Raw genomic sequence first — 22,201 nt, 5'->3', positions numbered from 1 at the left:
AATGGTGATTTTTTGGGACTTGTTCGAAGCAGCTTTCTTCTGCTAGTAACAGATTTGTTTTAGCTCTCTTTAGTTTCGACTTGGATTTATTTGATCGAATTGGATGGTTATGCTCAGAAGGTAAAAACTTGCAAAGGATTTTTGTTCTTAACCAAAGGGTCTTGGTTTAGAAATTTTGATATCTTAGCATACTCACGCCTGTGTGGCTGTGTGTGGTTTATGGACGCTTCCTGTTTGATTAGTTATGGACACTTACATTGGTTGGATGAGACAACCTCAATCCCCGTCCACACACAGGGATTTTATCAAAAAAAAAGAGAAATTATTGAATAAAAGTGTGAATTAGAGAAACTTCGATGTGACTTGAGAAAACCAAACATCCTGCAAAGCGGTTGCTTTCTCACGATCCAGCACTTGGATTGGCAGATCCCACGGCGACGACACCCATTCCGCCTCCTTCCGCGGATGTAACGCCCTTGCGTCTTCTCAGCTCCCCTTCCGTAGAGTTCACCCATTTGCCATCTTTATCCATGTCTTGCACAAGCTCATCGATCTTCCGGAATTGATAAGGCCATCTTGCGTTGTACAGAAATTGCCGAAGATCGAACCGGTTATCCTCGGGCGAATAGCTCTACAGAAATTGTCCAACGGCCCAGGTTACAGCACTGGAGAAAAGATCAGATGTTCATACGCATATGCACTGAAAAAGAAAGGGAAAAATGCCAAGTACCTCAGCATGATAGGATGGTGTCAGGACAGTCATCTTATGCCGGTTAATCGCGTAGTACTTGAAGAAGTGCTTCACTTTGTCAGCCACTTCGGAGGGGGATAGTGTCCCACACCACCTGTGGCACAGGTTCTGCGGCAATATATGTTAGCATTGTAGTTTATGCGCCAACTCTGCTGAAATTTTATGTTTTTCGTTGATCATAATAGAATCTGATGATTTAAAGATCTATTTCAAATTTACTCTGTTAGATCCTACATTTTTCAGATGTATATTTCATTAGCAAGGCAATGCTCTACACCAAACAGCATTATAAACAAATACGACTGAACAAGTTTGAGTTAAAGCATGTTTAATGTATTTATTATTGCATAGGTTGATTTTTTATGATTATTTAAAGTACTACTACTATTTCATTAGCAGGCAGCAGCATTTTTTTCCAACCCTCTATCATCCACCGCTCATCCCACAAGTGAGGTGAACTGTAGCCAACCCTTTAACTTACTGTTTACTTCAGTCCATTTTATATTACAGTTGTTCTTGGGAGCGTATCCTATGCACACAGGCCCTCACATGTACACACCGTGTACACCAACTAAAAATTATCACAAAAAATTCTAGGAAAATTCATACATATACTTTCAATAGTATTACATCTACGTGCAAAGTCGCATCTTCAAATTCATTCTACATAGAGAATAACAAAAAAGATAAAATTCTGACAAAATTGCAACCTTAAAACTGTCAGATTTTTTGTTTTTTTTGTTACGGCTAAAATATAATGAATTTGACGTTAAGATTTTAACCCTAGGTGTAATACAATTGAAAGTATGTGTATGATTTTCTCTAGATTTTTTGGTGACATTTTTTAGTTGGTGTGCACGTGTGTACACGTGAGGGCCTGTGTGCATAGGATATGTTGCTGTTGTTCTTCTATACTTAAATATAACAACAGCAGAATATGTAAAAAGCTCCAGAAAAAGAAATCCCATAAAAAGGAAAATCCTCAACAAAGCAGAATTACTCCTTATAGTAATTACTGAAAATGCCATCTCGTTTGGAACAGTAAAACTACCCTTTGGTAAAATATGCATATATTAAAAACAGCATGACTCGGTTAGAGAGATGCATGAGAATGCTAGAGCTCTAGGTGAGATTTCAAGGGAAAAATAAACTAAAGAATACACAAAGATTAAGTTTGCTGTGATAGGAAATATCCTCTTCTGATTAAGCTATCAAAAGCATATCAAATTCATAGAGACCAACCTGAAACATTGAAACAGGACCACAACGGAAAATTTTCCTTAACCTTCCATATATTGACAACTCCTCGTATGTCATTCCCATATCCACCTCATCCAACTAATTAAGCACAAATAATGTCATATGGGAACAAGACGGAAACGAGATGAGCATTCTGATAAAAAATGATAAAATTCTGCAGTAGCCAACTAAGCCATTTCATGCAGAACTGAATTTAATGAATAATCTATAATTGGAATGATCAGTTGCAACAGATAAACATATGTAGTTCTGGTTTTTAGGCCATAATTTTTTCTAGCTTTAACATTAAATTCAAGCCTTTTGCTGTTTTGCAATATGTTATAGAGCTCATGATTAGACAAACCATGTTCTAATTTTGAACTGGAAATTAGAGATCAAATTTCCAGGATATGTAATTACCTGATTATAGTCCGCACGGATCGGCTCAAGCTCTGCAGTAGGTGGTGCCGCTTCAACCTCAGCAAGGGAAGAATAGTGAAGATGAACTGCTGCCCATCGCAGGAAAGCCCTGAGGTCCTGCTTACTTACACTTCCAATGGGATTTATATCTGCCGAGCTGCAGTCATACTTCATAGAAGAAAAATATAGTTATTTATCATTTCCAGTTAGTTCCAGATATGACGTACAAAATTTACGGATTCAGAATTACGAATTCATCAAGGAAACGCTATATACGTGGTTCCTCTTATCTTTACTTACAAAAACCAGGCGAACTGGCCAAGGCATTACATCTAAAAGTTAGAACATCTGTGTTGCACTAGTATTTGAGCAACTTACTTTCGTCAAATAACCACGCAATCCTTCATCCACATTTGAACTTCCCAGAACAAGATAGAACCCGGATTTGTTATGAACCCATGGCATAAGTGACGCCATCATAAAGGCTAGTACCATCCTGATTCGAGCTTGAATATTTTGCAATCCCAGATTCTCAGTATCGGAACCCCCATCAACCTGAATTATTTTAGCATAAATAGTGGTCAACAAAATGTAATAAGAATGAAATGATAAGACATAAGGGAGTCACCGCTCATGCTAACTTCCATGTTTGCAATCTGATTTTCAGATGATGTCAGATAAACCATTGCAGTCACCATTGTTCGTTAGAACTTAAACCAAGACAATAATATTAAGTTTTGTCCTCAACAAGTGTATAAATAATAACATATTACAGTTATCCAAAGAGCATTGCCAACAAGGTGTCAAGGTGATCAGTTAGCAAGCTTGTGTAGCAGATCACCTTTGCCTTGAGACCAGATTAAAAAAAATAATAGAACCTGATGGTGCATCAACCAAGCTTTGGGGTGGCAGATCACTACCAGATCGTGCTACATATCCAGGTCACCAGGCTCTGTAGCAAGACCTGAGGTAGTGAGCTCAGGCCATCACTGCTGGATTTGACTACACGTGGCAGCCACTTTCACCAATACTGCTAACCATGACCACAGTCCACTTAACTCCTTCAGAAACGGCTGGTACTCAGCTCCTACCACTAGCTCACTGCTGTATGGGTGCGGTGAGTTGGCCATGTGGACTTATTGGGCATCATGGGTTATGAGGACCCTTGCCATTCATTGACAATTTAACTATCCGATAACCTCTTTTATGAGCTATACAGTAAAAAAGTACTTCGTATATACCATTGCAGCAATGCCAACACAACAATGCTTTACTGATTAAGGATGTCCTTTCATATTTTGCTAATCAAACTAAAACATCATACTTCACTGCCACGTTCCATGTTTAACTATTTACGCTATTTGCATTCCACTTTAGCCCACAATAAATTAAAGACAGTGGTCTAACTGAACTATACAGTAGAACAATACTTGCACTTTCCTGGTCTCAGTGTTTATGCAATTACTGGTAGATTTCTTCCAGACCAGTCTTCATTGCCCTGGATCATATTTTTACTGAACATGGGAATATTTTGCATCTCATTGTTGTTGGATAAACGTGTCTTTATAGCCTTTGCAGAAAAAAAAAACACTTCTAAAAGGATAAAAACAGCAAGTCCGCACATGTCAACTCAACTCCTAGAATGCAGTCATGCAATTTATGTAGGAAATTAGAGTAGCATATCACAAATACCTTGTACCGTGGGCGTTTCCCAGTCAATCTTTCAAACAAAGAAAGCAATGCAGATACTATACTATCAATTGGTACATCCAAGTGGAATGAACCGATCTCTTCAGCTAGCATTTTCGCTCGTGATCGAGTACCTCCAGAACTGTGACAAAAAAGTAGAACAGTATGCTAGATGAATAAAAAGTTACTGTTATAGCATATATAGATAAATTTACATACGAAATCGAGAAATAGTCCATGCATCATTGACATAGATTGATCATCAGCATGTGTAGCCAATTTCCTCTAGTCTAAGACCCTTTTGTCGTACTCGCTTATGAGGATTTGGATCATCTATGAGAACTTCAGAAACAATAATAGGCAATACATGTCAGAGATGTTATTTTCAGTTATATTAGAAAAAATATAAATGATACAGGAAAATAGGGTTTGTTAGCGTCAATACTGATTTTATCGTATTATTTACTAGTATGTTCTTTCAAAGGTGTTTTGAGTTGCTTATTGCTAGAATCTAGCATTGTCTTATAATCTACTCCCTCCGTTTCACAATATAAGTCATTCTAGCATTTCCTACATTCATATTGATGTTAATGAATCTAGTCATATATTAACATCAATATGAATGTGGGAAATGCTAGAATGACTTACATTGTGAAACGGAGGAAGTAGTATTATCATGCAAGATCACGAATTCATGAGTATTCAATGCAATCCAGTCCAGACTTGCCTAGTATTTGGTAACAGCCGTGCCTATTATTTGGTAAACTAGTGTGTGTATAGCTCCTTATTCTTTATGGCAAATTGTTGGATTCTATTATTCTGTTGACAAAAATGGCGATTAGATAATAGTTGCTGAACTTTTATCGGGTCGTCAACCTAGAATATTCTAAATTCCATCAGAAGCTACAATGATCCATTATGGGCGCGCGCGCGCACACACACACACAGATTATTATTTGTGTGTGTAATAAATCTATGAATAATGAGGCGATACAGTACACTAACCATTATCAAGGCAATTAATTCACATCAAAGATTATTTCATTTTTAATGCATATCAAACAACAAGAACATACATAAAATATATGATCTTAGAATAAAACCCACCTATTTTCAGTCCCCATGTAAACAGTGTAAAATAAACGTTTTGCGAGCTCTCTGCTATCTTTAGGGAACTCTCCATCCTTGTACTGGCCAATCCGCATAGCATCTGCCTTAACTTGCTCATCTCCATTATCTATATCTGCATATTATGGGGACTGAATAGTCATCAATTTCGAAACAGGCACGTTAGTTATAAATTCTAATGTTACAGAATCAATTTCACAAAAAAGACGTACAACCATAAGTGATCAACTGGCAAAAATGATCTAATGGTAAATGGGCAACAGTAAAGAAAGGATAAAGCTTCTTGTTACATGAATGGCCCACTCACACTTTGGCACTAAATTTACAGCATCACTGATCCCATCCATCCAGTAGTTCTCTGCCTTTGACTATGTTTTGAAGGCATTTCATTAAAATCTTTTTCTAAAAAGAAAAAGGAAGAAAGACAATTTGGACTGACCTTTTACAACAAGCTGGCACATGCAACCAACTATTGCTGCAACAGATGAACTATCCGCACCACCAGACAGTGGAAGCAAAAATCCTGATGCTCGACTTCTCCGCAGATAATCCCATAACCAACAACTAGGTCCAAATGCAATCTCCTCTTCAGGACGATGATACATAACCTACCAAAGATAGATGCGGCAGAAATCTGTCATACAATCTTTTCATCTGCACAGTGGTCACAACACCTATCCTCTACACTTTGAGGCTGTAAATACTATAAAAAGAAAAATGGAGTATCTGAGTGCATTAACAATGGCACGGCATGGATTCATGTGATAATTTGCTCAGGATAGAAAAAAATTGTATTTAAGTAACTTCAAGTTCAGTGATATTATAGTAGCGATTGTATTTGCAGGCCTTCTTTCAGAGACAACCGCAAGAAGATCAGAAAAGAAAGAGAAACTCTCACTACACTAACCATCTAAATAACTAATCTGTGGCAGGGTCTAAATGGGTCTAGTGGTACATCTCAATTAGTCAAATTCATATAATCCATTCATTTTAGCCTTCTGCACCAATTACCAAGACCAGTGCACTATGACATCCTAAATATTGTTTGTTTTGCAGTCTAAAACTATAGTCCATGTACACAAAATTAACTCCACAGTAAATGGCACCTCTCCCAGCGCCAACCTAGAATACCTAAAGTGGCATCTAGCAGAGAACAAAGCCCATAAAACTACGTCTAAAAAAGAATGGAGGGAGAAATTTGACAGGAAGTCTGTTAAGATCGGCCATGAAATAAAGGAAATTTAATAAATAGCAATACATTAGACAATACATATGTTGCACGATAGTTTATGAAAATGAATTAGTTGAACCCACATGGAACTAGTTTTCAAATTGCATAATATGCTAAACAATTATATGATGCTTAATATTGTTATTCCCAATAATTGATGCTTGAGGACATCTTAAATCTCTTCTATTTAAGAAATCATGTCAAGATAGAATCGAAATAGATATATAAACAGGAACTGACCTCAACAGGACCAGTTGGAACCATTCCACACTGAAATGGCTTACAAAGCTTATATGGTACCTTAACAAAAGGTACATTGGTTCGGTGGCTTGCTTGCTCTCTAAAACTAGAAACAGATGCTCGATAACTTGATACCTGATGGCACAAAAAAAAAACTCAGTTTATGCAAGAATACAACCCATGAACTCACATCAAAGGCTCAAAGCTGAATCAGCATTGTAAGAACCAGAAATTTTAAACTCTTATAGAATAGCAGAACATAGATTTATGACTTCAGAGAGCTGCAAGTAGTCATCAAAACGGTGGAAGGACAAGAAGAAATTTTTAACGCTAGATGAAGCAAAGAATGCAGCTATCACTGAATAAAATTCACTTATAATAATTCAATACTGCCCAGGGTTGATTTTTACAAGACGTATTTTCATTTCAAAATGCCTTTAAGATTAAATTTTGATCATTGATTTCTCACTAAATGTATTCTTAATGTCTATGAAACCAATATTTTCACTTTGAATACGATATTCATACACTTAAAGTACAAGTAATTTAACTAATTTTGGTCCAAATCTACAGATTTTGATATGCCTAAGAAAAATCAATGGAGGGACTAATAGTATTCTTTCCACACTAAGGCAAGAAAAGGAAACAAAAAACCGAGGAGAAATTGTTTGTTTGTTTGTGTGAGCATAGCTCATTGGAAAGAAGCATGTTATGAAGGAAGGGAGCCATTCCTTCACATGTTCATAAGTTATAACAGATAACCCTCCATTTTTGTATATTTAAAAACTCATAATATACAGGAAATAATAACAGCAATAATACTATCTCAATGAGCTCGAACTTACTGCATCAAGATCTACCAGAGCATCCAATACTTCAACGTCTTTTAACGAGAATTGAGATCCCTGTGCAACAACGTCTCCATTGACAGCGATGCAGCAGCAACCATCTAGCAGGAACCATTAAAATAACTTAGAAGAAATGAATTAACCTTTAGACCTCTCAGATGAAGGCAACAAAAACATTGATGTAAAAAAATAGCACTATTGTTGACTCCTTAAAGGTTTGGAGGATAGATGGCATTCAGAAACTTTAGAAGACAAAATGTTAAACAGAAGTATTGTATCTTGGGTAGACAGTTTTAGGATAATTCAATGTAGAACTTTAAACGTTCCAGTTCCAATATATACTATTCGAAGTACGGTCCATACAGAAAATCAACTACAATCACCATTTAGTGCTGTCCCTCTGGGGTTCAAATGCTGAAAGACAAGTAAACTAGCATCTACCACTAGAAAGTGCATCCTCCTCCCACAGTTTTCATGCACTAGCTGCCTCCAACAAATGAGCAGAGGAGGAAGGTGTTTAGGTCAACAGAAAAAAATCCATGCTATCTTACAATAGGTGTCAATGGACACTTTCTGACACATGAAAATAATAACAAGAGTAGTTATGGATGCAGGCCAGCCCATGTGGCAGATTGGGTTAGAAATAAGCCACTTAAGACGGGAGATCATCTACTTAGGAAAGAAGTGAGAACTGTTAATTCCTATAGGTGTCAAGTCAGTCCTCCTGATATATAGAAGGATCCCATGTACCCCAATTATCAATCAAGCAATGATGAATTTCTAAAGAGGGTAAGCATCATATCCCCTGATCTTTACTCTTATTCTAACCCAATCCATAACAAAGAGACCTGAATGTCCAACTGGAACTAGCAACAAGACCACATGCACTATGCAGTATTTAGTCTAAACAAGAAAAAAAAAGCATATCATAGATCAGATAACGCTAAAACAATTTTTACATCACAAAAAAAATGGCATTTTGATATACCATAATAAAGGCGTCCACCATCACAACCCTGTTGATTAGCATACATGTAAACACCGCCACATGCAAGTGTTGCATTTCTCATCGAATCAATCCTAAGACTGAGCTTCCTTAATTGATGATGGCTTCCACTTGCATTCACAAAAACCTCAACACCATTCAACGCTAGGTCAATGCGAGGAGCATTTGCAGTGAAGAGCTCTTCACAGGTTTCAGCAGCCAATGATCTAAAAACATATCAATTGAAATAAGAAGCTGTAACAGGATCACATAGTAACCAAATAATTTAACAGTTGAGTTGATCAAGAGACAAATAGGTTTGTAGATAATGTATGAATTTACTGGTTAACACCATATTAGCAAAGAGAACATTTGAGCATGCTAATAACAGCATCATAGTTTAACTGTGTTCTGATACCATGTTAACCTAAGTGGAAGCCACCTCAATTGTTACTGCACTAGACCCGATGGCAGATATGGAGGGTACAAGTGGCATGACCCTAGACTATCACCACGGGACCACAAATATCTCTAGTGCACACACGCTAATACACTAGTACCCTTACCTCCGTTAAAAAGAGATTTCTAAAATGCAACTCATTAAACCCTAATGGTTGCAACACCCATGCAATTATGTAGCAGATAGTGCAGGCACTTTGATCCCAAGAAACAATAATTAGTAGACTATCTGGTATGTTAACCAGGCAATCGTCAAGCTGAAATCACATCTACATATAAAAGAATAATTCAAGTAGTAGTACTTACACATCAAGAAATTGAATAAAACCATAACCAAAAGGCACAGTATCCTGGGACGTAACCTCTGAGATATCAAGAGGGAGTTGAAAGTCAACAAGTGCATCTTTGAATGTCCAAGCAGAAAACCATCGAAATTCCCGATAGTTTCCATCATTTGCAAGAGATATCTTTGGCCTAATCATGACTATCTTGCTGTTTAAGCAGAACACCTGGCAGTTGTACCGTACACTCTTGAAAATAACCGGCATTCCTATGCTGCACAAGATGCCATCCGTATAGCCGCCAGACAAAATGTCCTTCAAGCACTCCCATCTGCAGATTAGTCAAGTACAGTGGTTAAGAGTTACTGGAACAGAATATAACAGTACATAGAGTGAGCATCCACACGAGCATATGAGAGAGATGCTAAGATCTGAGTAAAGAGTTCTACCCGGGTTTGGAATTGAGGGACGAAACTAAACCAATCCAAAAAACAATAGGTGCTAACTAATCATCAACAATCAGTTAACTTCAATTGCAATTTCTGGACGCCGAAGCCAACTCAACCAAACTAAATTGGAAATGCACTTATTAATTTATATGACAATATGACATGAATAGATTCTCACTATCCATAGTTTCACTCCTCGTTTCAGAACCAACCAACAGCATCCGCCACTAATAATCTACAAATTATAACAGGAGAACTCCTAAACCGTTAAGCATATGCAGCTGTGACTGATGATGACGACGATTCAGTTCAGAGAAAGGGGGGATAAATTAGTTACGCGTGGGCGGCGGTGTCCTGCTCGAGGAAGTGGTCCTCGCAGCCGTAGCCGGTGAGCTCGAGCTCGGGGCCGACGCGGACGGCGGCGCCGGCGGCCTTGGCGCGGGCGATGGACTCCTTGACGTTGCGGAGGTTGGTGTCGAAGTCCATCGCCCACTGGTTCAGGTTGCACGTGGCCACCCGTAGAAGCCTCATCTCGCTCCTCCCTCCTAGTCCCTCTCGGATCGGAGAGACTGAGACGGCTGAGGGGGTTCGGGAACGAGGAGAGAGGAGGAAGTCGTTCCCGCCGGAGTGTGCCTCCTCGCCGGCGGGCGGCGGCGGCGCGCGAGAGAGGCGAGGCGGCGGTGAAGGCAAAGGCCGTGTGCGAAAAAGATTTTTTATTTTGTTTATTTTTTGAGGTGAAGAGCGATGCCATGGCTGCGGTGCGGTGCGGCTCGTGCGGATGGGCGGTTGGCTGGCCTGTTCTTGGTTCAGGTGGTGTTCGTAACTGAGGGTGTGTCTGAGGTGTGCTCAGTTCATGTCAAAATTGTAAGCTTGGTTGAAATTGGAACGATGCGATGGAAAAGTTGAAAGTGTATGTATGTTCGAAAGTTTTGATATAATGAAAAGGTTTAAAGTTTGAAGAAAATATTTGGAACTAAACAAGGGCTGAATGAGACGAGGATTATGGCTACGTTTGTTCTAAGAAGATTGAGGGGAAGCATTACCCCTTTTTCATACTATGTTTTCACACTATTGAACGACATATTGTTTGTAAAAAGATTACTAGAAAAATTACTTTAAAATCATATAATCATTTTTTTAAGTTTAAAATAATTAATAATCGATTAATCATATGTTAATGACTCATCTTATTTTACGTATATTCTCAACTTTCTCTATATTTTTTCTCTTAAACACAGGCAAGTAAGATTGTAAAAAGGATTAAGAATGTGTAAAATGAGAAGATATCTATATAAAATTTTTCGTACGAAACGCACTTATAGCATTAAAAAGCATGCTAACGAAAGCCGGATGAGAATTCGCATTATAATTGGAAAAGAATGGATCCAGTGTTTCTTCTGGCATAGGAAAGCGAATCAACGGAGAAAAACCACTCGATTGCTTGATCTAACGGCTGAGAGGAAACAGAATATGTAGAAGCACGAAAACATAAAGAATTACTATATTAATTAAATGGTATAATTTTAGTTTCTACAGATTTATAGGATTAGACACGTGATATTTTAGTCCTCGTTCGTGTTGTATATGTGGGATGTGGCTCACATGAGGTTGGAGCTCCTTCCCTCGGCGCTTTTATGAGTTGCAGCGATTGTATTTGTTCTCACAAAACATAGTACAAGTGCAATAGAATGAACGTGGCGATATCTCAATGCAAGTTCACTCGGTCCAACCAACTTTTGTGGTGATCCCCATGCAAAAAAGGAAAAATTCGACAGAACATTTTCCGAATCTAGACAAAAAAAAGCATCGAACTCGAAACTAAATAGCAACCACACTTCAGCACTTCACAGACACACGAAACACCACCACAATCAGGTAAGCTTGATTCTAGTACAAAAGAAAGGATTAACTTCAGCAGTTCAGCCACAGGATTCCAAGTACAAAATAACAAAAACTCAGCATATGCTGCAGCGAACTCACCTCCTGGGTTTCCTTTTGCTCCGGGATATTGCTGTATTAGTAGCTTTGATACGTAATTAGAAATATCTCTGTACACTAGTTGTTGAATCCTTTTTCTTTATAGAGGAATCATAAGTACTAATAACGCGAAGTCGGTGCTAAAAGTTTACTAGTCTAACTTCACGAGTTCTGGGCGCCTCAAAATTGAAGTTCTCTGTCAATATCACCGAGTTGCCTGTTGTGTTGCTTGAGCTGGCTCCACAATGTTCTTTGCTAGCATGGAAGTCCGCATGTTAAGATTCTTCAAGCTTTCGATAAACTGCTCATGGCTGCAATTAAAAGGATATGTTGGGAGAACTCCCTCATAAATTGATGATAAGACAAATAGATCAGTATTCAAGTGATGCTTGCCCAGAAGCTAGCATGAATTGCGTGTATGGGTAGGCTGAAGCAACTTACATGTTAACATGATTGGTCGTCATGATAAGAGTTCCAGACACTGAATCAATCTTGGCATCGAGCTTTGAATTTCTAACTAAGTTCATTATCCACAACTCCCCCTCATCATAGCGCATGTTCAGTTTCTGAGAGAGCATGCTGTTCATTGCAAAACATTGAAATAACATCTTAGATTTGAAAGAAATTGCATTCCTGCATGGTCCATATCAATGGACCCTGAGAATAAAACGCATGAACCCTGAGAACATAATAAACTGTTCCTAACTGAGATGACAGAACAGAAAGATGCAACAGATAACTGCCACCATGTAGCGCATTACAGTTTTTTTTTCTTTTTTTTGCCGATAAACATGAAGTGTTGTCCCTACAATATGGAAAGCAGCTGACTGACAAAAATAATGCAAGACCAAGCAAGGCACAGAATCGGTTTGTTGTATTCGATGTACAGTATGATTTAGTGAATTGATAATTAATAACTACAGTTCCCTACTATTCATCTATAGTGGACTTTTGCATGTTAACAGAAAAAAAGTGAGTAGAAAGACAGAAACACCCACCCAATATCAATGGACCGATGAATTCGGCAGTAAGTTTCAAAGATAAACAGACGAGCATTTTCAAGGAATTCATCTCTCAAAGGAACAGTGATGGAATTCCCTTCCTCAATGCGCTTTCCCAGGAAAGGATCATTCAATATGACCTACAAAGGCAGCAATTAGGACAAAGAAATGCAAGACTGCATATGATCACCATTGAGAAGACAGTGCTATTAGATATCGTATAGAAATAGCCTAGAATATGGTAGTGAAAAAAAAACCGCTATGCCCAGAGAAGTGGTTCAAATTTAATTTAAGGAGGGAAAATAGAAAAGTAACCACAATGAGCTAATGACCTAACGTTCAACTCTGGAAATTTATACAGGCCAGGGCACCCTCAGACAGGCCTTTCTGATACATATAAGGATGTGAAAGCTGAACTTTGATCGCAAAAAAAAAATGGTTAGGCATCATATAGCAGTAGCGTGTGAACAGTCAAGTAACATTTTTTCCCAACAAAGAAAGAGAGGGGAAATTATCTTTCAATATTTTATATTTCAATAATAATGCATTAAGTAAAAAACAGATTAATTATGGGGATGGACAAAAGGTTCAAGACGCGCTAATATACCTCCTCACACTCTATGAGTTTCTGTTGTGCACCATCAAAGTCATAGTTAACAAACAAGCATTCCAGAAATTCAGTAATGGGATCCTTGTAGCTGTGCTGCTCCTGCTGAATGACTTTAATCAACTCCTTAAGCATATTCCTTCTCCTTTTGTTCACAACAACTGCTGTAGCAAGGTATCTCAGAAGATGTGGTGCATTTGTCTGGATCGCATTCAAGTACCTGAGGAGACATAAAGTGCAAATTGAAAAGTTAGCTGAGATAATCTTTGATATCACAAACAAACATATTTTCCATCATGGGAACTAAATATCACAGTACAAATAATAAAGCATTGCTTTATGGACGAGAAAAGCCCCTTGGCTCTATAATCACCTCTTTGATTCTGCTGTTATTTTCCTTCACATTCGGCTTGTCCAGAAAAACCTACTTCGAAATTTTTATATCTTAACGTAGTTCTATGTATACCGGCAAAACACATCTTAAGAGTAAACTCAACGTACAAAAAATATATAGAATTTTTAATTGGCAGCTTTGCATGGTTCTATCCTAGACATTAAACCATGGAGCAAATTATTAATACCTTACCAGCGAAAACAAGTCATTTAGTGTTAGTTTTTAGCGGCATTGCTTATTGTTTGTTAAACCAGGGTACCATTGGCTGTGTAACTGCATTAGACAAGAGTGAACACAATAATCATGGGATTTTAGTAAACAAACCTCTCCTGGAAGAACAGATCTATGATCCCATTTCTGCCATTTTCATGGTTGTAGAAGATAAAGATACTCCAGTGCATCAGCCATATCCTATTCTGGAGCTGATTTAGCGGTGAAGAGAAGTTCTGGGAGATGAAACAAAGAAGTAGCAAACAAAGTTATATAAAGCAGCTGGCCACTCCCAACAGGAACTATAGATAAAGTCTCCAATCAGTTATTCAAGCAAACCTTTGAATCAATAATCTCCTTCAAACGGTTGAGCTCATCCAGTGCAACATCCCAGTTCTGCATCAAAATCTCGGCCGCCAGCTTTCCCCACAGGGCACTCAAGCTCCTCTCAATGTTTGTGCACAGAGCACGGTATTGATGCAAGTACTGAGCAGCAAATGAGTAATTCCCACAGTCAAACTGAAATTTGGCATACTGATACAGAGTCTCAATCTGATCAGGACCAATCTGCAACGTTAACAAGAATACAATTATTAACTGCGTAGCAACCTAAATGACTTGGCATAACCATGGTAACTACAAAAAATAACAATTGAAGGGGAACATCAAGAGTTGTCCCTCACATAAACGGATGCAAGACATCAGAACATCCCCCAGACTTGATGGCAATATACAATTATTCCAACCACATACACCATATTAAGATCAAACAACATCTGAAGATAAGAATCATCAGATATCCTTCTCCCACTGTTTTAATTCAATAATTGGGGATTTATCGACTATGTACACAGTACACAATTGCTGGGCACCTGCATCCCAATCCCCCACATCACACAATCAACTGTGCCCCCAACAAGTGAACATACTAAACCAATCCCCCAACCTTCTCATCGCCATCTGCAAACTACTACAACGCTACTAAAACCCAACATCTCTGCACACAGCAAAATTCAACCGCCAACTCAAAAACCCACATACAGCTATCACCAACTAGACGATGAACAGATCTAGTAAGCCGCAAGCCTACAACTAGATCGAGGGGGGCGTGGGGGGTAAGTTTGGGCCTGACCTGCTGGTTCTGGTGGATGTTGTCGATGGCCTCGCCGAGCGAGGTGAGCCTGGAGACGACCTCGGCGCGGCGCTTGACCATGTCCTCGGGGACGTCGTCGGTGCCGTAGCGCGACTTGTGGATGTCCATGGCGTAGTCGACCATGTTGGTGCCCCGGAGGAGGCGGATCTTCGCCTCGAGGATCTCCTCCTCCGGGTAGAGGTGCCGCTCCTGCAGGAACTCCAGCAGCGGGAGCACCAGGTGGCAGTCCAGGTGCCCCGCCATCCGCGCCGTCAGGTCGTGCTCCGCCATGGCCGCTTCCCCGCCTCCCCTCTCCGGTGGATTGGTGCGCGTGGGCGCTAGGGTTTTTAGGGTTCGCGGGTTGGTGGCGCGAGGAGGAAGAAGGAAGAGCGGGGAATACACGGGACTGGGGTGAGTGGGTTTGTTTCAATAAAAATTTTGATTGGTAGGAGGGTTTATGGTTGATTTTTTAATTTTTATCCAAAATAAAATCTTTTAAAACTTATTTTCAAAATCTAAATCTTTTTAGTCAAACAATCCCGTCTAATGTGGCAAAACAACGCTAGCACACTACCTGCAGGCTGCAGCGGGTGTGACGGTTTTGTCCTACCGTGCTAGCGAGAGCGACGTGGCCAAATAACGCTGCCACACTAGTTGGAGGCTGGAGCAGCATGACGGTATTGTTTTACCACACCAATTTGGTTGGCGTGGCCAAAATGTTCATATATTGAAAATGAATTTTCATGAGTTTATTTTAAAATTTAAAAATTTAAAAGGTTCAAAAAAAATAAAAGAAACTCTAGGGTAAGAATGTTTTGTACTAGTAAAAAAAATAAATTTCATAAAACCCCTATTTTATGGTCAAAATTTTAGAGAACCACGGATGGTCGCGATGCTCCGCCTTGCTTCCACAACAAGTGTGTGAGCTTTTACGGCTATCCGGTTAATTATTGGTTAATCCATGAGTAATGTCATGCCATACACATCTGTTCTCCCCTCCTCTCCCCCCCCCCCCCCCCGATTTTTTGTCTAAAGAAATGTAGCAATTCTGCTTTTAAATACTTTCAAATACTACTGCATAGCAAGGTTAATAGTATCTCCGATTACCGGCTACAATAGTGTCCAAGTAATCTTATAGCCTGCATACAATAACTTAGCTATAAAGGATGGCCCACCGAATTGAGCTGGAGAATAAATAATATTTTCAGGAGCACACCGATATTCTCTCTCCACCTTATCACTTTCACCATCGCACCATGCACCATCCATTTCTTTCTTCTATGTTCTTCTCCCTTCATCCATCCCCTTCCTTGATTTTCCTGTACAAACATAAGCATGCAGCAGCCAACAGTTAAAGCTTGCTCCCGAGCTCGTTGTAGGCTTGTCGCCCTTGTATGCGGTTGTTGCACCAGCACACACAGCACTACGCCACGTCCAAGCCAGGTCTCGCCAAAATGGCCTCGAGCTCGAGCTCCTACAGTCTGCCGCCACCGAGGATCTCGAGCTTCATGGGCGAGGAAGCGACCGCATGTGAGGCCACAAGTTGGAGCAAGTTGAGCTCGAGGCCATGACGGAATTGAGCTGGAGGACGACGACTCCGTGACGATGTTTTAGCTCCTTCTCTCCTCATCAATGCTTTCATCTATGAAGGCGTGCTGAAGCCGAATAGTCGCTTGCTCACGTTCTCTCTTCCTTCCAACTCAGCACTATAACTGACGTGGCTTTCTTATTGCCGGTCCACGATAGTTTATTACACCTGCTCTAAAGTCGATACGTCGATTTCCAGAAAAAGACGATAGGAATATAAATTTAGTACTCGGACCCACCGCAGGCTGCCCACGCCCAAACCACTTCTACTCGTAGTGTTCTCACACACCACTGACATGTGGGTCCCGCAGAGTCACTCACACCACACGTGGACCCCATCTATCAGTGATAGGAACTCACCTTTCCCCGCACATGCGGGTCCATGGTAGTAGTCTGTCCCCACATGTCAGTGAGCAAAACGTAAAGGTAAAATGGTACCGTCCTACCGGGTGCGGAACGACACCACACGAGCACGTCGCGTCGGCAGGTGGGTCCCATCCCCCGTGGGCCCCACGTGTCATCCACGGTGAGGCAGATCCGCGCGTGGAAACGAAGCGAGGTTGCGGGCCCACCCACGGGCGTCGTGGGCTCGTGGCCTCTACCCTTTTTATTTTATTTATTTATTCATCGCCCAAAACACCCAACCTTTGTCACGCGCAGCGATTCCACCCCCACCGCCACCCGCGGCCACAAACTCCACGATTCTCTCTCTCTCTCTCCCCGAAGCTTCGCTAATTCCAGACGCAAACTGCGAAGCAGAAGGGGGAAGAGAGAGAGAGAGAGAGAGAGAGAGAGCGGTGGGCGAGAGGGGGAGATCGAAACCCTAGCTAGGGTTTGCGCGCGGCGGCGGCGGGGATGTCGACGCCGGCGAGGAAGCGGCTGATGCGGGACTTCAAGCGGCTGCAGCAGGACCCGCCCGCGGGGATCAGCGGCGCGCCGCACGACAACAACATCATGCTCTGGAACGCCGTCATCTTCGGGTGGGTGTCAGCCATGGACGCGGAATTCCCATCTGCCTCTACCTCTCTCCCCCCCTCCCCCTCCCCTGCGCCGGCCCCCCGGTGTTCTAGGGTTTCGGTGTCCCCGGATCTCGGGGGACCCGAGGTTTTCAGCTGTTTTTTTTTGTTTTTTTTGTTGTAGTGGCTGTGGTGCTAACGAGGAATTGCTTTCCGTGTGATGATGTTTTGCAGGCCGGATGATACGCCGTGGGACGGAGGTGAGGCTTGCTCGGTTTGGTTTTGCTCCGATCTGTAGCTGGTTTAGTGATTAGGTTGTGGTTTACTAATTCCTTGGGGATGGTTCGATGTGGAAATTGGAATCGTTAGGATGGATATAGCATCATGAGTATTTTGCCCAGGGAGATGAGACCGAGTGAGTGGGCAGCTGATTCCACATAAACTTAGAAGGCAGATGAGGATTGTCTGTTGTTGTCTATGTCGGTCTTGTCGGATATGTAGGGAGATCGAGCCATGCAATTCTGGAAGGGTCATTACAGGGTTAGGCTATTGGCTAGATGTATGAATTCCTTAACACGTAAAATTGAAAACGACAAAAATACATGGCATACTTATGATGCCTGTCACCTAAGCAGCTCTAATTGAGGTGCGCTGAAACTGTCATTTGGTAATTTTGGTTTATGTGAATTCTACATGATAATTGCTAGAGTAGGCATGGTTTCATTAGACTAGTCAACAAATGAACCTTGCCATATCTATCACATATTCAATAACAGAAATGCCGATTTAGGTCCTGTTCGAATCCACTGAAAGAAGTGTATAAACTTTTGGGTAAAAGTGGCACGCTTTTCAAATTGCTAAACGGTGCGTTTCGTGCGAAAGCTTTCTATATGAAAGTTGTTCTAAAATATCAGATTAATCCATTTTTTCAAGTTTGTAATAATTAAAACTCAATTAATCGCACTTTATTACCACCTCATTTTGCGTGAAACACTTAATCCTTATCTTCATCTTCATCTTCAGGAGATTCAAACACCACCTTAAACATACTCTAGAAATTAGAGTGACTGCTGCATTTACTGTCTAAAATGGAGTAATAAAGTTGGGAGTTGGTGTGAGCTTGCCTGGGAAGTAGGTTGCATGTTTGGTTCAGGAAGGTAGGTTCTACTATTTGAAATATATTGTTTTGGAAGTGCATAACACATGAAGGAATAAATAACCTACAAATAATTATGGATAGAGTTAACCATGTTGCCATGTGACACTTATTGTGCATGTTTTGAGCATGTGGTGCCCCGAATTATCTGTTCGACAAATCAGGGCACTGTATATTTTTTGCTGTTTTGTCTTAATCAGTTCGCAACGAACTTAACTATTTGACTGAATCTGATTATGATCTGCACATATATAAATTTAAGTTAAGTTATGGTGTCAGATATTTTCCAACAACTAACATTGCCCTTTTTATGGAAAAGAACTTTCTGTTTTTTTCTCAGAGTTCAGGTCTTCTTCTTTTCCCCTCTTCTATTTGAGTTGCATAAACCTCAAGTTACGTCTTAGATATATGATTGATGATACTACGGTTCTGTTGCACAAACCAATTTGTAAGGATGGATGTTAAATCCTCTATGCAAATCTTGGTGCCTGTTTATTTTATACTGTTTATGTAGGTTTTAGTGTAAGTTGAGCTGTTTAAAAGATTTACTTTGTTTTGCTTTTGAGTTTCAGTCTTGTTTTGAAAATAAAATGAGTACACACTTTATCTTTTAAATGCATAGCTTAACTGCATGCCTACAGTGCAAGAACCCTTAAAATTCTTAGGCCATGATCCTACCAAAAGAAAAGAGAATGTCATGATGATGTGGTTATGTTATGGGCATAGAAAAAGGATACTAGTGGGAATGCTTGGGTTTGCGTCAAATTTTACTTCATTTCTTCTCTGTGGTTGTTTATTCCAGTGTTGTTGAGGCGGTAATGCAGTTTAAGGCAACCCACCACTGCGAGGCGTAAGGCGTTGCGACGCCCTATGAGATGGTTGAGGCATGATTAATGGAGGATATGGTAGAGAAATTAGGAAGAAAAAAAGGGAAACCGGTAAAAGGCCCACTAATCCAGGCAGCCAGCCCACCAAAGCCCAACATAAGTCTTCATACCTACGTGTTCTATGCCCTAAGAGGCATCTTACTCCACCAGGCACCAGCTGCCATGATGAGAAGAGGAGGCACCAGCCGCTGGCCTCATCCACATGACCTCTACTAGGGTTCTAGGATGAGCTTACCTCTTCTTCTTTCCCTTTCTTTACTGGTTTTGCTTGTAAGGCCTTTTTCTTTCCCTTTCTTCACAGTGGACGCCTTGGCCTCTGTGACCGCCTTAGCGCTATACGCCTTAACAACCTGGGTTTATTCTTTAATTCTTCTCATGTGAAATCCTTGTCTGTAATGTAGTAATGTTGTATGACATATTATCTTCCCTACAACTCTATCTGCATTATGTGATACTGCTGCAGTTCTGTACCCCTATAGTCAGGCCATACAGTTAAATACTCAGAGCCAGGAGAGCTTGCACTAGCACTATTATTTTTATATGATGAAAGATGTGGTCTTTTGTGTATTGGTTCCTGATTGTTCTTATCTATCATTGATCTATTGCTTATATGACATTTCTTTAGCCTTTGTTGTTTAATTTCATTAGTTATAGATAGCCTTGAATCATCTACAGTACGGCAAAAGTGATGAATGCAGATGTTTGGGAATTCGGGATTATGGTTATTAGTAAGACAATAGTTCTGATACAGGACAACAGACAACCAAAAGCCACATAATGATTAATCATGCTTCAACTTTTTGTAGCTACCAGTCTGCCAGCATGGTAACTTGAGAAGTCGACTAACAGTTAACTCTTACGTATCTGTAGGCACGTTCAAGCTTACCTTGCAGTTTACAGAAGATTATCCCAACAAGCCGCCGACTGTTCGGTTTGTTTCTAGGATGTTCCACCCAAATAGTAAGCTCTTTTCCCGTGTGATTATATATTGTTCAATAATTACCTTACATTTGTAAACAAATAAAGATCTTCGTTTTTGAATAATGGAAAACTTATTTAACATCATACTATTCATGCAGTTTATGCAGATGGAAGCATCTGCTTGGATATTCTACAGAACCAGTGGAGCCCTATATATGATGTTGCTGCCATATTGACTTCAATTCAGGTACCTTTTTGATCAATTTTCAGACTAGCAAAAAGCATTTGTAATGCCATGAAGAGTAGTGCTTACCATGAGTAATGAGATCTTTCTAGGTGCATTATTTTACAGCTTCCAAGGTCATGCAAATTACTTTTTGTGGAGAAACTTTAAACTTAGTTGCACTGTTGTGCGTAAAAACCTCTTTACAACATTGTCATGGAAACCTACTAGAATGAACCTCTTACACTTTACAGATTGGCAGTTGGAGCATTATTTATCTGGCACATTTATTCTTACGTAAGAATGAATCCTCCTACAAATTTTGCACTTGAATGGAGGTTTTCCCCTGTAACTTTATAACTAGCTCTGGTTGATCAGTTCACTGACTGGGGGACAGTGACTAAAATTGAACTCATTTTATTGGAAGCTAATTCCAAAGCTCCCTCACAAATGTCCACTACACTATTTATAGCCAGTTAGCACTTAGCAGGGTGCCATTGTCCCAACTTTGTAAGCATGTTAGTAAGATCATTTGATGATATAATCGGTTAGGTTGTTTGCTTCTACACACCACCATTTCCAATGGTTGTATAGGCTACGTAGCATGCATGTAGCATGGTATTGTATCAAATACTTGAATCGCTGAATTGTGATGCATTTGCTTTGCAGTCTTTGCTGTGTGATCCAAACCCCAACTCTCCAGCAAACTCAGAAGCTGCCAGACTGTTTAGTGAGAACAAGCGAGAGTACAACCGCAAGGTTCGTGAGATCGTGGAGCAGAGCTGGACAGCTGACTAGGGCATGCAGCAGGGCAACGGGTGGTATCCACCATGCCAGAAAGATGCAATAAGCAACCGTGAAAAACCTGTGCGTTTCTGGCTCTCCAGATTTGCTGTCATCTTAAAACATTATAAGATCTCCAGTGATTGCTTGTAGTCCGTTGATGTTTTTGTGTTCCCATGTCCCAGTTACTCTTGGCTGCTTTTATGTAGTGGTGTTGACCTCTCATGCACTAGGGCATTCTGCTCATGTAAAAAGGGGATTATCATCATAATATGTGAATGGAAGCGAAATGGGTCATGAGATTTGAGTCTGCTTGCACAATGCAGTTTGTCTGCATGATCCTTTTGCCATGTAGTTTGGCTGTTGGTGCTGTCCTATGCACATGCTTAATATTCTCTGCCGTTTGGATTTTTTGCAACATTTTGTATTTTTGTAGGAACAGAAAAAAAAATTCCCGTGATACTTCTCATGATACAAATGGTACCAAACTGAAATTTATCGTTCCTCGAGTGATGCTTTCGTATGGTATAAAGAAGGGTTTTTAGGGCCCCTTTGAATTGGAGGATTGTGAATTTTGGAGGATTTAATGTCCTAAGGATTTTTTCCTATGAAACCTTTGATTCATAGGAAAGTATAGGAAATTTTCT

General features: G+C 40.2%; 3 protein-coding genes across 4 annotated transcripts; 1 reads left to right on the top strand and 2 right to left on the bottom strand.

Annotated features, from left to right (window-relative positions):
- Window positions 1-138: 138 nt before the first annotated feature.
- LOC127779813 (glutamine-dependent NAD(+) synthetase) lies at window positions 139-10,482 on the bottom strand. 2 transcript variants are annotated; one of them, XM_052306713.1, is made up of 13 exons: window positions 10,058-10,480; window positions 9,297-9,602; window positions 8,535-8,758; window positions 7,544-7,647; window positions 6,699-6,833; window positions 5,667-5,835; window positions 5,207-5,342; window positions 4,103-4,241; window positions 2,789-2,965; window positions 2,411-2,578; window positions 1,994-2,089; window positions 731-859; window positions 139-631 (listed from the first exon to the last, which is right to left on the bottom strand). In XM_052306713.1, exons 1-13 carry the CDS (start codon window positions 10,249-10,251, stop codon window positions 401-403), a joined length of 2,208 nt encoding a protein of 735 aa, XP_052162673.1. In that variant the 5' UTR covers window positions 10,252-10,480; the 3' UTR covers window positions 139-400. The 2 variants fall into 2 exon arrangements, with proteins under 2 accessions (XP_052162673.1, XP_052162674.1); XM_052306714.1 differs by lacking the exon at window positions 1,994-2,089 and having other exon boundaries at window positions 10,058-10,482.
- A 1,109-nt stretch (window positions 10,483-11,591) lies between these two features.
- LOC127779529 (eukaryotic translation initiation factor 3 subunit E-like) lies at window positions 11,592-15,451 on the bottom strand. Its single transcript, XM_052306331.1, has 7 exons — window positions 15,042-15,451; window positions 14,249-14,476; window positions 14,024-14,145; window positions 13,306-13,525; window positions 12,696-12,838; window positions 12,139-12,276; window positions 11,592-12,008 (listed from the first exon to the last, which is right to left on the bottom strand). The coding sequence occupies exons 1-7, from the start codon at window positions 15,330-15,332 to the stop codon at window positions 11,903-11,905; spliced, it is 1,248 nt and encodes a 415-aa protein (XP_052162291.1). The 5' UTR covers window positions 15,333-15,451; the 3' UTR covers window positions 11,592-11,902.
- A 1,828-nt stretch (window positions 15,452-17,279) lies between these two features.
- Window positions 17,280-21,861, top strand: LOC127779530 (ubiquitin-conjugating enzyme E2 2). The gene is made up of 5 exons (XM_052306332.1): window positions 17,280-17,608; window positions 17,819-17,844; window positions 20,498-20,587; window positions 20,707-20,795; window positions 21,441-21,861. Exons 1-5 carry the CDS (start codon window positions 17,484-17,486, stop codon window positions 21,567-21,569), a joined length of 459 nt encoding a protein of 152 aa, XP_052162292.1. The 5' UTR covers window positions 17,280-17,483; the 3' UTR covers window positions 21,570-21,861.
- The last annotated feature ends 340 nt before the right edge of the window (window positions 21,862-22,201 follow it).

Source organism: Oryza glaberrima, chromosome 7 (assembly GCF_000147395.1).
Source record: "Oryza glaberrima chromosome 7, OglaRS2, whole genome shotgun sequence".
NCBI lineage: Eukaryota > Viridiplantae > Streptophyta > Magnoliopsida > Poales > Poaceae > Oryza > Oryza glaberrima.
The sequence above is the reverse complement of the archived record's forward strand: the minus strand, read 5'-3'. Positions and strand labels throughout refer to the sequence as shown.